The sequence below is a fragment of the Malaya genurostris genome, chromosome 3, assembly GCF_030247185.1.
Source record: "Malaya genurostris strain Urasoe2022 chromosome 3, Malgen_1.1, whole genome shotgun sequence".
Classification (NCBI taxonomy): domain Eukaryota; kingdom Metazoa; phylum Arthropoda; class Insecta; order Diptera; family Culicidae; genus Malaya; species Malaya genurostris.
The window spans coordinates 4510187-4532223 of record NC_080572.1 but is presented as its reverse complement, the minus strand read 5'-3'; the positions used below and the strand labels follow the sequence as shown (position 1 = coordinate 4532223).

General features: G+C 36.2%; 1 protein-coding gene across 2 annotated transcripts; it reads left to right on the top strand.

The window, feature by feature from the left end:
- The first annotated feature begins 2027 nt into the window (after positions 1 to 2027).
- On the top strand, positions 2028 to 16267 carry LOC131437631 (transmembrane protein 64). 2 transcript variants are annotated; one of them, XM_058607104.1, is made up of 5 exons: positions 2028 to 2539; positions 3242 to 4005; positions 12259 to 12382; positions 15037 to 15204; positions 15309 to 16267. In XM_058607104.1, exons 2-5 carry the CDS (start codon positions 3296 to 3298, stop codon positions 15426 to 15428), a joined length of 1122 nt encoding a protein of 373 aa, XP_058463087.1. In that variant the 5' UTR covers positions 2028 to 2539; positions 3242 to 3295; the 3' UTR covers positions 15429 to 16267. The 2 variants fall into 2 exon arrangements, with proteins under 2 accessions (XP_058463087.1, XP_058463086.1); XM_058607103.1 differs by having other exon boundaries at positions 2028 to 2707.
- The last annotated feature ends 5770 nt before the right edge of the window (positions 16268 to 22037 follow it).

The window sequence follows — 22037 nt, the reverse complement described above, 5'->3', positions numbered from 1 at the left end:
GATTCATATTTGAAAGCTTACTAAATTAAATAGATTGTAGGCTCTTCTAAAACACCACCATCTGGTCAAACTGAAATTACAAATCTGGTATGAAAAATATTTTAAATAATCTTCAAAACTTCCCAGAAGCAATCTAGCGATATTCGAATCCAGACGAACTTTCTCAATTTATTGGTTTGTTTTTATTTCTAGGGTACCTTGGTAACTATGTTGTAGCAACCAGAACAGTGTTGCTTAAGAATTTCATTTTTATCATAAACAAGGGGTCGCTACATTTGCAGTAACTGGCGGTAAATCGCTCACGAATACATTTTAATCCGATTTTCCTTCGGAGTGCCTGGTTGTATCGTCGGTTCAATGGTCTGTTTTAAAATCGGCAAACGAAAGTCCCGAATCGGCCTCCCGTTGAACGAACTCCAATGTTGGAGCCCCGTTGAACTAGTTTTACTGGAGAATTCTGGAATTTTTCACTTATTTTTTTACAATACTTCTACTTCACATAGAATAACAACAAATTTGCTATTCTAACATTAGAACTATTCTAATTTTAAAACATTTTTTTCGAAAAAAAATTGCAAGCGAGCTATGAAAGATAGAGTATTAAATTTAACACTAGACGAAAGAGAAAACTTTTCTCTGCCGTTTACTACTATGACTTACTCTCAGTGAGTACCGAGTCATTGGAAATTACTTTTCAAAGTGAATGTTGATGGATATTGGCCGTTTAAAAAAAAAACGCGTGAATTATACACACTAAAAAAATATTTCTGAGCGTGGGACTGGACGCACTGCAAGACTCTCTTCCATTATCATCAAAGTGCCAGCCTATCTGTGTAAAACAGATTTTTACATCCTCATACAGATCTAATACAAAATAAAGATTTTATACAGATTCCCTAAATTTAATACAGATTTATACAGATTTCACAAAAAGTAATAAAGACAAATTAAACTTTTTTCGTCTAAGCTATCTTTTAGTATTTGATTGCAGTGACGAGATGAACGTTTATTAATCAACGGACAAATCACAAATTAAAGTAAAAATTTGTGTGCAGATATTTCATGATCAACAAAAAAAACCAACATTTATATTGCAATTTGAAGCTTTATTGTTAGGCTAAGGCCGTAAATAGAGTGAGCACGAGAAAGCAGAGCAAAACTTCGTACTAATCAAAGCGAGTAATGCACTTACAATAAATTAATAGGACCTTGTCAGAGGGAAAGCTAAGTAGATTTATCGCTTGCACTCTAATAGGGCACCTTTGGCTTACTGAAAATATCTCGATGAACATTAGAAAAAGTCCCAAGTGCAAATGACAGTTGCTCTTGGTTCACTTTCTCTTTCAAATATTTCGGCAAATTGCAGTAATTTCCAATAATTCTACAGTGCATATCGAAAGTTGATGGTTTTTGCTATTATCCTATGTGGAGTGTTAGATGGAAAGATTGCTGATTGGACCGTAATACTCGGAAGAGAAAGTAAACAAAGAGAAACTGTTATTTGCACTTAGGACCTTTTCTCGTGTTTGTCTTTATATGCTTCCCTCTTTTGGTCTGCTAATGTCATCCACCAGCTCGGTTCAGCTTCTTGCGTTTATTCTGTCTGCGGCCTAAGAGTCGTATCACCTGACTGTCATATTAAGTCAACTTTTAAATATAGAAAAGTATATGGAATTGAAAATTGATTGTGGTTAAAAAACCATTCATATTAAATTTCGTCTTTACATTTTGTTGTGAACAACAAAAATAAAAAAAAATGCTCATCGAAACTCTCATTCTGTAACCATAATCTGTTGAGATAGTTTTCAACATCATTTCATTGTAGAAACTTCATTTTATTAGCGAATACAGATAAATACGGATTTTTATACAGGGTAATACAGATTTTCTCTGAAAATATCTGGCATCTCTGGTGCCAGCATTGAAACTTATGGATTCGCTCTGCTCTGAATAGAGAGACAGCATAGAGTGCATTGTTTGCCCACAACTGGTTCTCGTTGATGTTTTCTCCACATTCAGCAGTTCCACTTCGACAGTACGATGTTTCGTTTGTGAAAGTTTATAGTTTAATGTTTTCGATCTATAGTCGGTACAAATTAATATAAATAATTCTTCTCCCAAGGGAACTAAAGAAAATTACACGCAAATCGTTTTCTGGTTTACCTTGTCGTCATTGAATATTGAATTCTATTGAATAGTCGACAGCTAACAAGTGTGAAAATTAGTAAATATGTCAATTAAATTGAGTTTGCTATCCCGTATATAGTCGTGATGTTCGACGTGTGACCAGTCGGCGTGAACCGTATTTGCTTGCTTCGTTTGTGTTGTGAATGTAGGAGGAGGAACATATTTCGCAGAGTCGTGCTAGGCGCTTGTATCAAGGCAGGAACCAAATTCCAGGAAACAATTTTTTTTGGTACCTGATTTTTAGCGCCTAAGGCGCCACCTATGTGGCTTGACGCCGGTGTGCTAGGCTACAGCAGAAATTAAGGGATTTCATCAGTAATTCAACATGGAACGAGAGGTTGCAACATCAGCAGTGCGTGTCGTTTTGCTCTATGAAAAAATACAAATCATATGGTGATTTAGCATAGAAAGCAAATTGTGCTGGTGGTTGAAGTAGTGGGAAAATATATCATCAGAGAAAGTGCAGAATTCGCAACATATATTGTTCATGATATAATATCATCTGCGGAGAACTGGAAAAGTTGGTGGCGTTGTTCCTATCTTATTGATTTCCAGTGCATGTAGTTAAACTCCTCATCATACTTCTGGCAGCATTGTTTTTTGTTTTTATATACCTAGCTATGTATCTCTTTCTTTAGACCTTCACCTACCAATACTACTTATACTAATCGACCTTGTGCATGCGAATGATAAGCTGCTACTGAATAGTTCTATCACTTATTCCATGTTTAGTTGAGTTATTGTGATATTGTTCGATTGTTGGTTTAAATGTCTTTCATTGGAAATTCGCTTTTGTATTATAACTGTTGTGATCAACATACGGATCTTTATTTTTATTCATCAATAGTACATTACTTTTTTCTACTGCATTTCTAGTGATTTTGTGGGATCCATCCTATTTCATACATTTTTGTTTTGTTCCATTTAACCTCTATTTTTTATGATAGCATCTTTTTGAAGTGCTTTATATATCTTTATGCTGGAGTTTGCTTTTCGATACGATTATTTCCTTTTATAATCTTTTCACGCTCTTACTACCTTCAACAACTTTCAGTCGATGTGCACTACCTGATCGGTCTCCACTAGCGAGACAAATTCCGAAAAAAGTATGGATATTAGCATTCATGACGCAGATGATGAAACTGTATCGAAAGACATCGGAAAATATCTTGAAGCATCGTCACCCACGTTTTCATTTCTACCGGCCACTTGTTCTGTTACCAACAAGGACGGCAATCCGTCCGTGCCAGTCGAAACCGTCCGCTCAACGAGAGCGAAAGCGGCGTTTGTTTGTGACCTAGATTTAAAATCATCGGTTGCCGGTGGGAAAGATCGTCCCTATCATCACCATTTGTTTGTGCAGCATCACCAGCACCACAAACTTAACAACTTTCAACTGAAACGGGCCTCCGCTAGTATCAATACATCTCCCATCGCCAACAGTGTCGACATGCGAGACAACTACTGCTTCTACCGGTTACAACGTTTTATCGCACGAAATCCGTTGCTCAACTACCTGCTGCCACTTTGTGTGATAACTGTGCTAGTTTTCGTGATCTATGCCTTCCGGGATTATGCTAAAACGCTTCTGTACTGGATTGAAACTCAAAATTCCTGGATTATATTCTGCATTGTTCTGACCTTATTTACAATCGTCAGCTTTCCTGTGACAGTTGGTTATCTGGTGTTGATCATTAGTAGCGGTTATCTTTTTGGTTTTATCAAAGGTCTCCTGACAGTGATCATCGGTGCAAATCTGGGCGTGGCGATTGCGCATAACACCATTAAAGGGCTACAGTCGAAACTGCCACTGCACAAGTAAGTACAAAATTCATAATCAAGAGGGCATTCCCAACAGTCATAGTACTTTCCATTTAATCTACAAGGAATTCATTGCACCAATTAAGTGAGTTAAGTCTATTTCATTTATATGTTCTCGAGCAATGGATTATTTCAAATACATGTTTAAAAAACATTTATCGAAATGAACAGAATACAACCCGTTGCGGTAGAATTTCAGGTTTCATTCAACTAATCGTATTTCAGCAAAAACAAGCTTCCATCATTTGCAATTCAACGTATAAATTGCTTTATCATTTAAGTACAAAATAACCTTCTCTATTGACACATACAAGTTTGTCAGTTTAGGCTACGTAACCGACAATTTATAGCTTCCCATTTCGTTAAACTTATTTCGTTTACACCTATGGCGCGAATTGTGTAAATACCCAACACGTATATCTTCGGCACGTTTGCGAATGCAAATATACGTAGGTCTGTATAGCGCGAGCTCTGGCATATAACACAGGGATGTACACCTATTTGTGACTGAATCGCAGTCTTATTCATTACTTACATACCCAATATATTATATGTCACCGTTTAAAAAAAATTATAAGCTGCGCGTTCATCGATCAAACCGAAACAAGTACGTTATCTTGTACAATCCCATTTTCTATTTATCGCATAAATCTAATGACTTTCTTTTTCGGAATTTTGGCGAACCATTTCTCAAAACCGAATGTGTGTAGACGAGACTGGTTTTGTCTGGCAAGACCAAGTATTCGTGTTGCCAATCAATGAATGACCTCGACCTTCGACCAGCAGACGTTACTAGTTGTCGCAGTACCTTCCTCGGCTAAATCGGAAGACTCCGTTTACTTTGACTATCGCCGAAGGCAATTGAAAAGAAACGAACAATAACATCATATGCAAACATCGTACAGAGCATGGAACCGTTCGCGTCAGAAGTATGGCAATTATATGTCTGAACGTTCGTTGGCTTTTCCTTTAGATCGGCCCAGAAACTAAAAATGAAGCCATTTTGGACGTGTTTCGATTTGTAGCTTCGTAGTGTGTCGATTTCTCGAGAAAACTCGAGGATCGAGGAAATTTTTTAGCCGGGGAAAAAATGTAAACATTTCCAGTCAACCAAAAAATAATAAACTACCTATTGGAATTTGAAACATCATCCTAATTTTTTAAATTATTCGATAAGACTTTTTTGTGATTACAAAAAAGTGTTTCGAGGCAAGTATCATATACTTTACCACATATTACGACATAACAAAATACGTACCATTTGAAGCTCCCTAATTCATGCGAAAAAACATGCGAACTTATTTTCTATTTCAGAAATTGAGTTTTTATTTTTATTTCATATAAGTTCATATATAAGTTGATATAGTGTATGTATTTCGTTTTAAACATGTTCGTTCTTGGAATGCAAAGCAATTATATGATCAAGAAACATTCTCGCATTGGAACTCATACATGTGACGATAGAAAACATTTGATGAAGCATTCAGAATGATTGATTATGCTAAATTATGAATGGTGCAAAATGCTCTAGCAGTTCCACGCTGAATTGAACGCTTGCCAATATGCCAACATTCGCTGATGGACATGTGCTTTAGACCGTAGCAGCGTGTTGAATCAGTTGAGTCTTACTACCGGTTTCAAATCGTATCAAACTTGTTGAACGTAAGCTTCTTGATTCTGAGTGTAATGATCGTGAGCACAAATCGCTAGTCGAATTCGGCTATCCTGGTTCCCGGTTCACGGTTCCGGGAGCAACGGAGATAGTGGTCATGTGTTCCAAAATGGATCTTACTCACTTTTCTAACTGTGGAAATTTATAATGGTTGTGAATTCATACAACTTATTCCAATCATATTCCTGAAAACTGTTGTTTGGGAACTATCACTCTTTAAAACAGAACTTCTTTTCCCAAATTCTTTCAAGAAAACCGTTTTCGAAAGAATTTCCAATTCGTTCATCATGAAGAAATATATTTTGGTTGGTCGCACTTGGTTTCATGTGGAAATTCCATTCAAATTCCAAGTGAAAATTTTATTTTATGTTTCATTAATCATTCCCGAAAAACAGAGAATTTTCTTAAGCCTGGTATTTTCAGTGAATTTTGATTGAAATGAGGGAAAAATTTGCAGCTGTAATTTTCTTTATAAGGGTTATGTCCTTTTATACAGTCTTTAGCAGCCTTGCTTGATTGATACGAAATATAATTTCGATACCGATTCGAACGATTTGTTGGATCAATTGCAAATAACTTGTGACGAGTAGGAGTTTGTTCACAATTCTTCGACGTCAATGACAGATGATTTTCAAACTTTACAGTATTTTCGCATTATAAAATCACTCATACGACAGTAATGTTCTGTGACAAGACAGTAGGAACTTAAACGAAAGTAACAATTAGAGGAAGGTTCAGGTTCATTTTGTGTCGGCATATCAACTAGGGAAATTTTTCCGATCCAATATGGCTTCCAATTGTTCGGGCTTAACATATCTAGCTATGGATTTATCGGCGAAGTAAGTAGGGTGACAAGTGATCGGGAAAACCGGGAAAAAGCCGGGTATTTTAGTAAAAAATCGGGACAAATATGACAAGCTCAAATAGCATCATGATTTTTTTTTTCAACAAGTGAAAAGTAGGAGACAATACTCAATTTTGCGCTTGAGCGAGATGTTCAGTAAAAGTGTTGAAACAACTTATTGTCCCATACAGGTTCTATGTTGAACATTCCGTTGGAACAATTTCAGGCTTTACATTGTTTTCGATATGAGGTCGAAGGTGGTAGAATATATAACTAATTGAACTAATTATTGCTTAAATTGAAACCCTGAATGTTATTGGTCGATGATATGGGAAGTTACGTGAGATTTCCCAAATCGAAACATTTTTTTTAATTCCAAAAGTCTTAGAAAGGCATGAAACGTCGAGATTTACCTTTCTATGTAGATAGGCATAAGTTAGTGTTTTAGAAGAGCAAGTCTTGGCAACCGAATAGTTTTGCCAAACCTTAGGTAATGCATCTAATCACATCTAATGATTTTAAATTTAATTTTATTTTATAAGAATTTAAATTTTTTGTCTGATAGGACATTGTTAATAATTCGTTTTGTTGTGTCCATCACAATCAGAGAATGACAATGCATCAGGTATAGATTGTTGTAGGTTTTCCAGAGTGGCAAGTGTCAATTTTAGGGATTGTTCCTTATTGATTTATTTTACTTATTGATTTGTTTTCAGTCATATGTATATCAAAAACTAGAAAAAGGCTTTATGTATTTCTTCTATGCACTAGTAATAATGAATGATCGCGCAATCGACCCTACGTTGTGTTTTCTCCTATCGATTCACCGATCCACTTCAGCAGAATAAGGAATTTTCATATATCGAGACGATGTTCACCGCTTGACGGCCAAAATACTAATAAACTTTATTCCAATCGAACACAATTAATTTACCTACTAAGTATCTAACTCGAGTAACAGTGTATGTGCGGAACAGCTGAAAATGGAATACAATGTTTATGGCAACTTATCGTTTTACTGGTATTACTACAGAAACATCTCGATTTACTATCAAATTCAACAATGAATATTTCCTATTTACGCATCGAGCTCAATTCTCAGACCCGTGCTATGTCCTAGTATTTTAATTACATGGCCAAGAATATTAATCCTTCTTCGTTTGTTACCAACCGTGCTCATTTCTTGGATAAATCTGATTCTACTGTGTTTTTCGACACATCCATGAGAGAAGAGATTCGTGGAATTCTGGTTCACATACGCCCACAAGTGGCCCCTAATACCTTTCATAATAAATTTAGAACAGTCAACTGTGAAAAGGTGTTTTACACTGACAGATCAAACATCAACAGGTCCACAGGCTTCGGCATCTTCAATCATAACACCACCGCTTCTTACAAACTCAGTGATCCGGCTTCAGTCTACGTCGCAGAATTAGCTGCTATTCAGTACACCATCGAGATCATTGAAACCTTACCCAAAGACCATTACTTCATTGTCACGGACAGTATAAGCTCAATAGAAGATCTCCGGGCAATGAAGCCAGGAAAGTATCCCCCATATTTCCTGGGGAAAATACGGGAACATTTGAGAACTTTATCTGAACGGTCTTAGTCGTTAGTCTGGGTCCCTTCGCATTGTTCCATTCCGGGCAATGAAAAGGCAGACTCATTGGCTAAGGTTGAGTCTGCCTTTTCATTGCCCGGAATGGAACAATGCGAAGGGACCTAGACTAACGATATTGTATAAGACCGTTCAGATAAAGTTCTCAAATGTTCCCGTATTTTCCCCAGGAAATATGGGGGATACTTTCCTGGCTTCATTGCCCGGAGAGCTTCTATTGAGCTTTAGAAGCATTAGAAGGTGATATTTATGAAAGACCAATCTAATTCAATGAATTTTTCAGTATCTCTCGTCAGAAAATTCTCGAAAGTTGGCAAACTTCATGAAGCAATGGCGAACTGGGACGATGGCTACATTCCATTATCCCTAGGCTATCGATGAAACCTTGGTTCAGGGGGATGAACGTAAGTCGCGATTTCATTCGTGTTATGTCGCGGCTCATGACGAATCACTACACTTTCAACGCACATCTTTGGTGTGTTGGGCTCGTGGAGAACGGTCTCTGCACCTGTGGCGACGGTTATCAGGACATCGAGCATGTCGTGTGGTCGTGCGTAGAGTATCGTGACGCCAGGTCGAAGCTACTGGAATCCCTTAGGGCCCGAGGTAGACCGCCTGAGGTTCCGGTTCGGGCTGTGTTGGCGAGTCGGGATAGTCCATATATGCTTCTCATATACCGTTACCTCAAACACATTAATGTACAAGTGTAATCTGTTATACATCGCTCAGGAAGTATAATCTCCACCTACAGGTTCGACTCTGTCCACCATCTTCTTTGGAACTAACAAGATCTTCTTTTGTCACTAACTTTTTCGTTCCCATTCCGTTTCGCCCAAAAAGTTTTTGTTCGAATTTATGTTTTCGGACAGCAGAATTGTCAAATGACTAAGTGCTTCACATATGCCTCCATTGTTTTACAATCAACGGAATGCGACACACACACGCTTTAGCTAAAAAAAGAAGTATCACAAAAAATTTATGTGAAAATGTGAAATACTTATATTAAAATTGAGCAAATGCACAGATTGTCATCTTATTCTTTGAGTCAATGAACTGAGCAGAGATTGTTCTCTAACGGTTTCGACGGAATGGATATAAGGGTCCACGTTTTATGTGACTCTTACTTCCGGTAATCGATAAAAATGCTCACTAACCATAATGTTGGATTGATAAACTTAACACAATGTTGCAGAGTTTCTCTTCTAGAGTTGTTCATTCGGTAGAGTAGGATATATTTACAATTTGTTTTTAGTCCAAGTAACCAAAAGTTCTTGAAAAAGGATTTGGCTTAAGTTCCCATCAGTCCGTTTTTAAGGAATTACTCAAACTTGAATGTTCACCCGATGCAACAGAACAAACTTTGTAGAAGTTCCTTGTACAGCTTTTAAGCAGCGAGAAAGTTTTCTGGGAACATTTCCTGTACATTCTAGTTGCTAAAAAGTACCACGCTTACATTAAAGCTCTAATAAAGTTGATAGTTTTCAGGTACTGTGGAACTTTTGGTTGCTTGGAGACACGACGCTTAAATTTTAATTTGATGTTTATCTTACCAATTTCAACATTCTTTACAGAATATGAAATAGAAAATGGCAGTCTCTATCCATTATGGTAATCATCTTGAACATTGATCTAATTGTCACTTATCACGTGTACTCAGTGTAATCTAAAACATTCGAAAGTAGAATGTAAGGAAGATATCTTAGTTTGACCTTAGCGTTTCTACAGCACAGTCTTTTCATTGATTCATTAAAAAATTTTCTGATTTTTTAAACTCGCGCTCACAATGATCAATATTATTCATCTGATTTCATTACACACAATTCTTCAACTGGTAAACGATATCAGAAATTTTCTTCTACCTGCAGCGGTTATACAGTCAGATGCATTCTGTCATTAATTTATTTACCAAGCAATAATTTTGACACCCAATTAATCACGTATGCATGTGAAATCTCCACACAAAACGTCTCGTTGCGCGTCAAAGAAATTTATTCGACGATCTAGTATTGTTTCCTTCGACGGCCAAGCACTTATGTAACTCGTTGCGCGCCAAACATCAATCGTAGATCTAGCAATCATTGACGACTTTTTCAGTGGAAAATTTCATTGTCCATACAAAACAACTTTATGGATTTTTCCAACTTTTCCGGCAAGTTTTCCTAATTTTTTTGATGTACGAACCCGGTGGGGGTAAAAACTGCTCAAACAAAAAAAGAATCATGTAAATCCGTCCATCCGTTCTTACGTGATGCGATTACAAAGAATAATCTCTGCATTTTTATATATATATAGATAGATAGATAGACAGATTGAATAAAAAAAATCGTTTAGAACAACCATATTCTGATTAAAACAAGCATATTTTGAAATCATACACATGAAAAGGAAGGTGAACTAACGATGAGATAGTAGCAAACGTATTCTGCACTGATCAGTTAAGCGCTGATCGTCAGACACGTTTTGTTCTGACTACACGGGGTGATGCTTCATAACACAGACAGCAAATAAAAAACGAGATTCCGTATTACGTAAATAGGTTGAACGGTATAAATTCACAAGTTCAGCAGAGAATTGTATTTTGCGTATTGCGATTATATATGTTTGTGATCGTTTTTACTGGATCATAACAATAGTAGTATCCTCTTTTATCTCGATTCAATATTAAAACCTGATTATAAATAAAAAAGGTCATCTCTAATTTCGCGAAGGGATAGTGCCCAAATCATTAAGCACCTCAAAAATTTCCTTTGCATAATTTTGGGTAAGTGGTGGTACACCTGCAATGAAATCATTTTGTTTCTGTTTGTAAGCGTGAGTTGAAGAACTGTGATGCACTAATGTTTGATTGAGGTCAATCAAAAACAAAACCTCTTTAAATGTTACTGAGTAATTCCATAAATTAACAACGGAAATAGTGGCATCGACAAGCTCCGATTTGATTCAAACGTTGTACATGTTTTCAGTCTTTTCTACGGATGGAGAAACCAGTTCGACTCAAGACTGATTTTTGACAACGATGAATGTATGTTTGGCCTACCATACTAGAAACGTGGGGAAAATTTCATCCTAAGTGTACGAAGTCTGATGAGATGTCCCCCATTTCGGGAATTGCTGTACATCTCAATCAAGGAATTCAGTTCATATTCTTAACTTTTATGTATCTTTTCGGTTCTAACGTGTGTTATGAACAAAATTCACTTTGGAATTTTTTGTGATTAACTAAGGACTCATTTATTTATTTGATCTCTAGCACAAAAAACGAAATCTCGCATAGGTTGGGAGAAAATATTTCCTATAATCATGCTTGTCAGTGGTCGAAATGGCGATGACGCCGCGCGAATACATCTAAATATCATCGAACCCAATTTAATAGGTACGTTTATACTCCACAGTAATAGGCTAAAATTTTCTTGTATTTCTATAAAGACGGAAATCAGAAAATTTTTGAACCTGATTTTTGACCTTTGGATTCTACACACTTAAAATTAATGAAATCTCTGCCTAACGCAAAATGACTCGAGAGAAAATATCGACGAATGAAACAACCAAAACTAAAATTTTGTGAAGTATTACCTTCAAGAGGATGTACTTCACCCTACAACCTGTTACTAACCGTGGAGCTGCACTAAGCGCTGTGAGGAATAGGGTTAGATGGGTGTTATAGTATTGTTTGTGGAATGAGGGTAGCTAACAGGAAGTATAATAAGTTAAACTTCTACCGGCTGTACAAAGTATTAGGTGTGTGTTTAGCGCTATTCCGTCGATTGGCTTTCAGGAATTTGTTTCGTCCAGAGTAGGTGACTCAGAGAAGATTGTAGGTTAGAGTCCTACCCTGCTACTCTACTTTTTCGCAAAATAAAATTTTCCTTCCGATCCGTTTTCCGTTGGGTAAAAAAAGAATATATCGTTGTATATCATTTACAAAATTTTTACGCATTCAATTGTGTCTTCAACTAGCGTAGAATGTCTGGCGTTTAACGAAACTAGATACAAATCATACAATGTTGATTTTATTTCAAAATAAATTCTTAGTATGTTGAGTAATAGCATAAATCATGGACAGACCGAATATCATACATATTGAAACTTTGTTTCCTATTTCCTTTTTCTTAGGTTAATCAAGAATGAGACCGCCCGTGCCATTCTGCGAGTGATATCAGGTCCCCGTGCATTTAAAATAGTGCTGTTTGCTAGACTGACACCCATACCATTCGGGCTCCAGAACACAATCTTTGGGGTAAGACATCTTTTCAAAAATGTGTTATTCACTACCGCTTACTTGAACGCAGCTTTAGTAATAAATTCTATTGTAAAAGTTAATCTGAAACATTTTATATTGCAAATGAAACAAATTCATTAGGTTATTTTCAAATAACGTAGTACTGAATGTTTAGGAAGCTGTTATTTATTTTTCCCTTAGTTCTCAGTCGTGTAACGACGGGAATCGATATACAGAATGTTTAATTTCTCACAGTATATTACTGAAACTTTTCCACAAAGTAAGAGGAAATTTCTAGCGGTGATAATGATGTTTTGTAACAAACACACTTGAGAAAAATATGTTGATACATTTTTACTACAGATTTATATCAATATGTCTTGCGTTCCAATTTGAAGTCTAAAAGAAGATTCTCGACAGATAAAAAAAGTTTAGGTATTCACTGCGAAAAGACCGTCTGTCCTGTTTGGCAGAAATTAAAGTGTACGATTTTCGTTTGTGCCATATAACTAATGCAACCAAAGAACTTAATATATGGCTGGAATTTGAAACTTTTTTGTTTTGCTTTTCAAATTTCCTGATTGGTCCCAGTGTTAGTTAACCGATACATCACTCTAATTTTTATATATATATATATAATATATATATATATATATATATATATATATATATATATATATATATATATATATATATATATATATATATATATATATATATATATATATATATATATGCGTCGGAAAAAAGTTTCGTACTTCCAATTCAAACAGAACATCTCAACAGCATGATTGCCACCATACGAAAAACATATGAAAACTCAGTAACATAGAATCCCCACATAATTATAAACATGAAGACTTCATTTATTACATTTTCTATGAAATCGAGCAACGGATGTGAAAATTTTTCTCGTCCGGCGTACACGCCTACTTCGATTTTCTATTTTCAATATATTTTACCATAGTGATCTTTCTCCAAGAAATTTAGGAACAGGAAATTCAATGAACTCAGATTTTTGCTGAATTTAAATTATCTCCCAATTTCTATGAACGCTAACGAATTCTATGAATTATCTCCCAATTTCTATGCAAGCTATGGTAAGCACTTTATATGTTTCTTGTTCATCGCCGAAACGAAAATAATTGAATTTGCGGATATCGATCACGACTGTCAGATAATCTCGTGGGAGTATAAGAAATATTTTTAATGTCAAATTTCTAGCAGTAAACTGCTATTTACTGCTGCGCACATGTGTGTATGAGTTCTGCAATCAATTAAAGCGATAAAGTTTACATGAGAAGATTATAAATAAATTTTGCTGACTTCTACGAAATGCAAAGCAGACGTAAATACTCTGCGTTTGGTGTATCAATCGAAGTCAAATATTATTCTTAGTTCACGGTCGTATGTAAAGCAAAATTGGCGCCAATGATCACTGATTGTTGCAACTGTTACGCCTACTGATGAGAAAAAAATGACGTTGCCGTATTTCATTACATAAACAAAATTCTCTTGGGACGTAGCGTGATGGGTAAGAACATCGTCTCGAATGACGAATGACCACAAGGTTAACGATTCTTTTTAGAAACCTAATTCTCTAAATTATTGTTTCAATGCAATGAATATATTAGTAATTGGCATGGTTGTCGCTAGGATAAAAATTGCCGTTCTAGTCGTTCAAAGCCATTGATTGGAAAATAATTCTATTTTTATTCAATGGAAAAGGAGGAAAAGTGTGCTTCCGACTCCAGTTTTGTTTTTGTATTCTATTTCTTAAGAACGGAATAATGCTGTTGATATAAATTATGTAATCCATCGATCGATTATTCGTTCACATGCTTAGATATTTTATTTGTTTAAAGGGCTGAGGACAGTACCGTAAAGTGGTAGGTTTTTTGCTATTTTCCCGTTTCAAATTAAATTTTCTTGGAAACGGTGCAGAATATAAAAAACCCACCTGACAATGTCTTCGAAATTTAGTTGAGAATATTCTGTGAAATTTTCAGAATGATTCATTGAGTTCAGCGGTCGTGTTGTATTTTTTTCTGACCGAAGAACTGCTGAAAATTGGAACGCTCAAAAAAGCATACCTCTACTTGCTCATCGAATATCTCGGCTTTGAAGGCTTGTATCATAAATCCACCGTGACAAAGTCTAGATAATTTAGTTTAAATGTGATTAGTACATAAAAACATATATGTTATCGCGATGAAAATAAAGTCTTGCATTTTTCTGTGAAACAAAGTCAGTTTCAATGCATCCACCATTTTTTTTCGCTTTGGTTTCCTGATAGCATTCTGAAAAAGGAGAGAGAAATAAAATTGGCTCGACAAGGCTGCCAAACACACAGACATTCAATCTTTGTGAACGTTGAATATTTTTTCATTATCCATTGGAATCCATGTAATGTCCAACCCATACGATAGATTAATGTGATAAAACTTCTCATCAAAATAATAAAATGTATGCTGGCAACCCGGTACAGTTTGCTCATATACGAGAGAGTACAAGAGAAATACGATGCGCAAAGGGAATTGAGCGAGCCACGTGGTCGATTTAAAACTCAACACGTGGCGCTCTGTCCTCAGACCTTAATTGTAAACTTCAAATATTTATCGTTTAAAACTTGGTATTTATCAAACGTAATGTACATGCTCGTTTTTTTCCAGCTCAGTGCAGTAAATTCGCGCAGCTACCATACCGGAACGGTGATAGGACTACTCCCTGCGCAAACTATCAACGTGTATTTGGGTTCGAAGTTGCGCTCGATTCATGAAGTGCTCAACGACCACAACGCTGCGCTTGGTCTCGCTGGGTACGGTGTGTTTGTAGTTGAGGTAAGTCTGCCAAACATCCGACACAGAATAGCAATAATAATTGTTTTTGTTTGTCATAACCACCGTTCTTCGCTATTTGCTGAATCAACACTTATCGCAAACAGGTAATTGTCGGCGCGGCCCTTATGGTTTGGGTAATACAGAAAGCGCGTACAGAACTGTCCGCCGCTTTACTGACTGATATAGAAGCAGACGAGAAGATACTTATCGAAATCGAAGCGTGAGAGTTGTGAAACGATGCATGGAATTAGTCTTTTCGTAACCGTTTCGGCTGTAAATTGTGTAAACTTGTTTGATAACTAGATTTACATGTTTTAGTAGGTAAGGATAGCAAACCAAGAACGAATTAAGTCGAATATTTTATGATTGAGGTGATTTATTGAGGTGTATATATCTGAGAAATATCATAGGTTAGTATATTTTTGTTCCTGCGATAAAATCCAATCGGGCTCCGATTTGCACTGAGCTGTAAAACTCAGTTGACCGACCTATCAAACACTCTTCGATGTGTTTTTTCGTTGATAATGCTAAACCGTCCAGATTACTTTTATACTAGAAATATTTTAAATATTTACATGTTTTCCAAAAGCCAAAAAAAAACTTTTCATTAGTGATGTGCAACTTAGAACCTGGAAATACTTGAAATAAATCGAAAAGCATGATAAGTCATTGTTCGAGCAGTTCGCCATAAATTGACGTCACCGGACGAAACGAGCATGCGCGTGAGGATTTATATCGTATTTATACGCATTAAGCTTCGTCTCTGTTGTAATCTCAAGGCATGCATTATGCTCCACTCGAGACCAATTTTTAAAGCAAATGTAGAAGTAAGCTGGAAATTTCGCAAAAAGAAAATAATTAGGTACTGTCCGACCATATAACTCAGGATAAGGAAGAAATGGGATAATCCCATTAAAGTATTTTCGTTACATCACGCTTAAGATGTGCGTAAGTCAATCAATATAACCGGACAATTTCCGATTAAATTTGCATAATAATTTGCTTGAGATCCTCTCTTTGTTTACTTTCTTTAATGTTAATTATTAATTAATTATTGTGTACACTGCCGTAATTATGTATATATATATATATATATATATATATATATATATATATATATATATATATATATATATATATATATATATATATATATATATATATATATATATATATATATATATATATATATATATATATATATATATATATATAAGTTAACTCACGGATTATCTGATTTAGGTTTTTAGAAAAAATACGAACTGTCTCGGCTGAAGGCACAATTGAATCTGATTTTTATACGTCAAGAAATAATGTTTCAAAGGTACTTATGAACAACACTGCTTTCTAGGTATCCAGGTGCTCGGTTCAAATTAACGCGATGTCAGCGGCGGGGCACCATCACATTTCTGACCGTCGTCGGTTCAAATAGTTGACGAACGGTTCCTAAGTTACTATGGCGGGGGCTAATAAAAGATGAGATTCCTGGTAATCTTCATTCTGGTAGCCGTATTCGCTCTCGAAATAATTTTGTTCCTGATCTACGTCCTGGGTAGACAGCTCATGGTTCTGCCTAGGGAACACACGTGCCTGTTGAGAGAATGCTTTTCCGGGTACCGGAGTGTTCGTTGGTTTGTTATAATTTGGTCTCATATTTATGAGATTAGCAGATCTGTTAAGATTTAATGGATGTATTGGGGCTGGTGTCTCGCCAATATTCTGGAAATTCAAAGGTCTACTAGGACTTTGTTGAAAGTTATTGTAAGTTCTGGTAAAACCTGTGTTGTAGAATGGTCTGCTCTGAGGTGTAATTGGATTGTTGTTATGGAATTGTCTATTTGGAACTGTAGCCAGATGAGAGTAGTTCGGAGATGGGGGCTTCGGAACGCAATTGTTCCTTGTAGAGTGAGCATTCTGGTCAGGTTTAAGATTTGCACGAGTGTCTAGGTCATAATCTCCATTCTTTCGGGCGATTTTGTTGGCTTCGTCATTGGCATACTGGTAGGGTTCGTCTAATCCATCAACACATTTTTCTAAACAAAGTTTTTCGACAAATTTCACTAATTCATCTGGAAGTTTCCATTCCACATCCATTTGAATGTGGGTAGAAATTCCCGTATAGCAGTCACTAATTGCAGTGTAAAAATTTTTTACATTATTTCTATTTTGTTTGAGTGAGAAAAGTCTCTGCAGAAGGGTTGATAATTCTCGTTTGTCTCCATATATAATTTTTACCTGTGTTTTAATTTTCTCCCATTCCATGGGAGTTCCACTAGAGGCCAGAAGGTCTCCAGCTTCTCCAATAATTTTGTTCCGGATTTTCATAAGCCAGAGCTCATATACGTCCGTACCAGCAAGATGGTCATATTGTTTAATGACGCGATCTGCGCAATTAATTCAATGATTCATTTGCTTTGAATTACCGGAAAAGATTGGTAAGTTTTTTATGAGGTCGGGGACTTTGCCTCTCTGACACTCTATAACATATCAATATTAACTATAGCATTATGTTACGGTGCCAATGGTACAACTGGAACTGCATCTCGGCTTTCTTGCAGTTCCGCGATTTGATCATCGCGATCTTGTAAGTTTCTGTTGAGCAATTCTATTTGCCGCTCTAATTCGGCGATACGATTTTCGTCCATGCCTTTCTTAGATCTGAGACCTTTACTCATAAAAAAGTAATCAGAATTCAGTAGTTAAGTGTAATAATGTAATAATGGCTGTCTATGGGATGACGGCGTTTCAATAACTACCAGAAACTCCCAAATTAAAATTTAATGAAAGAGAAAAAAATGTTCTACCGCCTTTTGTTAATTTTTATTCCTTGAGAGAAAAAAAAACTAAAATCACTTCTTAATCTTCTATCACTTCACTCCTTAATTCTAATCACTTCTTAGTTTCTATTTTTTTTCTTCACTAAATCAATGATTTTTACTTGATTAATATCTATGACTTACAGTTAGTTTGCCGATCTGCTCTCGACTATGAATTATCTGCTTCTCGTGATGAAAGTGCTGGATCCGTCTCAACTCGCCAATATTCTCTTGGTGATGTATCGGCTTCAAACGATGTCCTCTCAATGAAGCTTCCACGGGCGGAATTCACTTACACGTTTATTGACTACGCAGATCCTACCGACTGCGCCAGTTAACTCACGGATTATCTGATTAAGGTTTTTAAAAAAAATACGAACTGTCTCGGCTGAAGGCACAATTGAATCTGATCTTTATACGTCAAGAAATAATGTTTCAAAGGTACTTATGAACTACACCGGTTGATCGCGTGGTGGAAGTCTTCGTCGTTCTCGGTGTTGCCAAGGGCTTCGGGCTCGATGCGGTCGATGACGGTGAAATGCTTATGTTTGCTGGATTCTTAGCCGTTGGTGTGGCGACTAAGTTATTTGCACATGATAATGGTTGAGTCCGTTCGGTAACTTAATATATATATATATATATATATATATATATATATATATATATATATATATATATATATATATATATATATATATATATATATATATATATATATATATATATATATATATATATATATATATATATATATATATAAATTATGCCGTGTACTATCGCGGTTCGAATAAAAAAAACTTTATTTCACTTAATTCTCGGTTACATGGATTCGCTTACATATCTCACTCAAGACTGACTAAAAATTCCTATCGCTAAACCTTTTGTTAATTTGGATTTGACAATTCAGCAAAGTTCGATATCGTCGATCGGCCACGTTGTCTTCGATGTCGTGTGGTTGGCGGCCGGAACGGTTGCTATGTCGGGTTTACCCCGTGTCAGCATTTTCCTTGCTGCGTTGGTCGGAGGACTTTCGGCTGTCGCTATGTTGAACTATAGGTTCTTTACTGTTGGCGTTGCTGTTCCGGATCCGGTATTTCGTAACACCTCCCCTCTAAGAGCGTCGATCGTCCTCGGTCGACTGTTTGGATGCTGTACTGTTGGAAGCTTTTTGAAATGTATCGTCTTCGGTTTGGTTTTCTCGATTCTGATCTCCGAAATTTCGGGATCCGCAGATTTTCTTGTGGTGTATTTATCTTCACTGCGTTTCCTGTTCTTCATGATAGCGATTACCAGGATGAGAAGGCTAATGATTACTATGGTGACGATTGTACTTCCGAAGATGATGGTTTTTCTGTGTTGGTAAGATTTTAGGTTGATCTCTTCTAGGAGTTCCAGATTTTGTATATTAAGGTCTTCATTTTTCTCTTGTATGTTATTGGTTGTTTCTGGGTGTTTGTTGTCAGTTGGCACCAGGTATTCTTCTTTTGCTGAGAATTCGTCTTCTTTGTGGAAAGTATAGTTTAGTACGTTTATGGTGCAGTTCTCTGTCTCGATGGGTTCCGTTATGACGGTGGAGTCGCCGCAGGAGCTAGAGACTTTTAGATGAATGTTTGTATCGATGAACATGGTGCCTCTTCTGATTTCTTTTATTTCTTTTTCTTATAGGACATCTTGGTTTCTGGTGTGTTAGAATTCTCTAGATGCATTCGTCTTCCAGCGGTGTTGAATTGTCGCAAATTTTACATTTTAGTGGTTGTGGCAATATGTGGTTCTGTCTTTTAGTTGCAAACTGGATTTTTGTGCTGATTCTTGTTTGATTTATGCTGGTAGCCTGTAGTTCTAGTAGCTCGTAGGGGTTGTTGTCCAGTATTGGTATCTTTGTCAGAATAACGATGTTGTCTTTGATGATTGTTGAACTTACTGAACTGAATTGAAAAATCTCGGCTATGAATTTAAGGTTCATGTCCTGCTGTAATAGTCTATGGGAGATGTAGTCTTTCTCTTCTAACGATAGTATATTTTTATTCAATAGATCTTGTTTAGAAAATTCAACTTGCTCTTCTATGTCTTCTTGTGTATGGATGAGAGAATCTATGCTGAATATTAAGTTAATGTGTTCTGTAATAGTATCTTCTCTAAGTGTGTTGTTTATTAATGTTATTTGAGAACTGATTTTCCTAATGATATTTGTGACATTATTTATTCTGTTTTGGAAACTAGTATTGATATTGATTTTTTTCATTTGGTTATTTACAATTTTGTTTTCTTGATCTTGTAACATTTCCAGGCTTACTTGTATGGTTTTTAAATCTTCTTCATCGGGATTACCTGCTATGTATTTAACCATTGATTCTAATGCGTTGATTAATCCGCGTTTCTGTCTGTGGGGGTTAAGGCTTTTAAGTTTCTCTCTAGCAATTATAATTTTTCTTGATAGTGTTTCGTGAAAGTGATCTCTAGTTTTGAGGGATAGGGTTATTTTCTCAATATGGTTGATGTTTAGTTCGATGTTAGAATGAAAGCTCTCGATTATTCCGTTTGATTGAGAGTTACTGGCATGGTGGATGGAAATGCCAAGGTCATTCAGAAACCCTGTAAAGTCTATGGATATGCATGCTGGTTCCTGGTCGCTGACGATAGTTAGTGGTCTGCCAAATATTCTGATATGTTCACTAAGTGCTCTTTTTAAGTCAACTATTGTTCTAGTTTCTAAAGGAATTATGTTAGCGAATTTTGAGAAGGAGTCCACTATCGTCAACCACTTTAGTCCTTTCATGAAAAAAACATCGATGTGAACTCATTCGAAGGGTTTCTCCCCGAAAATGCTTTCCTGTATTAAATGTGGCGGGTTTCTATCATATTTGCTTTTCTTGCAAACGCCGCAACTATCTATTAGGGCTCTAACCTTTCGATCGAGTTGGGGAAAGTAATACCTTTGTAGGATTTGGGCTTTGTTTTCTTTTATGCGATGCGCGTATTCGTGTGTAACTCTTACTAGTTTATACTGTTCTGCTTCCAGTCTGACGTCCTCCAGTAAAATTTCTGAAATGAGAACTTTGTAGATGTGATTAGATTCGAAATGTTTTTTGTAAGTTTCCTGAACCAGTTGTCTCAATTCTATGGGTACGCGTAAGCAATTTATTCCTCTGGGGTTGGTTTTCTGAATATTTGTACTATATCTATTTCGGTATAATTTGGTTTGAGGATTGTAATACGTCGACGATTTGGAAATATTGTGTTAAAATTTATTAACCACTTCATGATTTACATAAACGGGATGGTTTCATTAGGGAACTTTGTACTGAACGCATTTACTGCATGAGCGATAGACCCTGCAACTTCTGAACCAGATATGAATCCCAAGCTCTTACAAAGCTTCAACCTGTCTCCTTTAAGTATTATTGAAGACACAAAAGAGGCTCTAGCATACGGCATTATTTCCTTAAGAAGGTCATCTCCTGAAATTGAACCAGTATTGCTTAATAATCTGTTTTTCTCAATCAGGTATAACAACAAGGCCTTCATTAAAGATTCACCAAGCTCAGAATGTGGAAACAAAGCTGCAGCTATGACAGTTTGCATTCCTTTAGGGAAGCTCTGCCCAAAATCTTTCGTTGGCAGTGACACAGCTCTAGGCATGCTGACACTGCCATGAGAAAGTAATTTAACTGTTAACACCGGCATAACAGAAGCAATTCTGGATAATGTTATAATGTTGCTTCCCTTCGTCCCTACGTTATTGGCCATGTCGTAAGTCTGCTTCAGGTTTGAGATTCTGCCTTTCCCTGTATCACTGGCTCTTTGAATCATTTTGTCAATATTGTTGCCTTGACTAATGAACAAGATGATCAGTGTTATTAAATCCTTCTGAATGGTGGGTCTATCTTTTCCAGCAGATGTTCCTCTCTCGTATAGTTTGTTCATTATTCCCAACACGTTTAATCCTTGATATTCGAAATCTTGTAGAGTAGTTTGCAGTTCATTAGTGAAATTTGCTGCAGAGATGGTGTCTATCAT

Excerpts from the sequence above, each read along its gene's own strand:
- LOC131437631 (XM_058607104.1), top strand. The coding sequence starts at position 3,296 with ATGGATATTAGCATTCATGACGCAGATGATGAAACTGTATCGAAAGAC. Across the intron at positions 4,006-12,258 it reads TCGAAACTGCCACTGCACAA|GTTAATCAAGAATGAGACCG; the intron begins GTAAGTACAAAA and ends CCTTTTTCTTAG. Across the intron at positions 15,205-15,308 it reads ACGGTGTGTTTGTAGTTGAG|GTAATTGTCGGCGCGGCCCT; the intron begins GTAAGTCTGCCA and ends TATCGCAAACAG.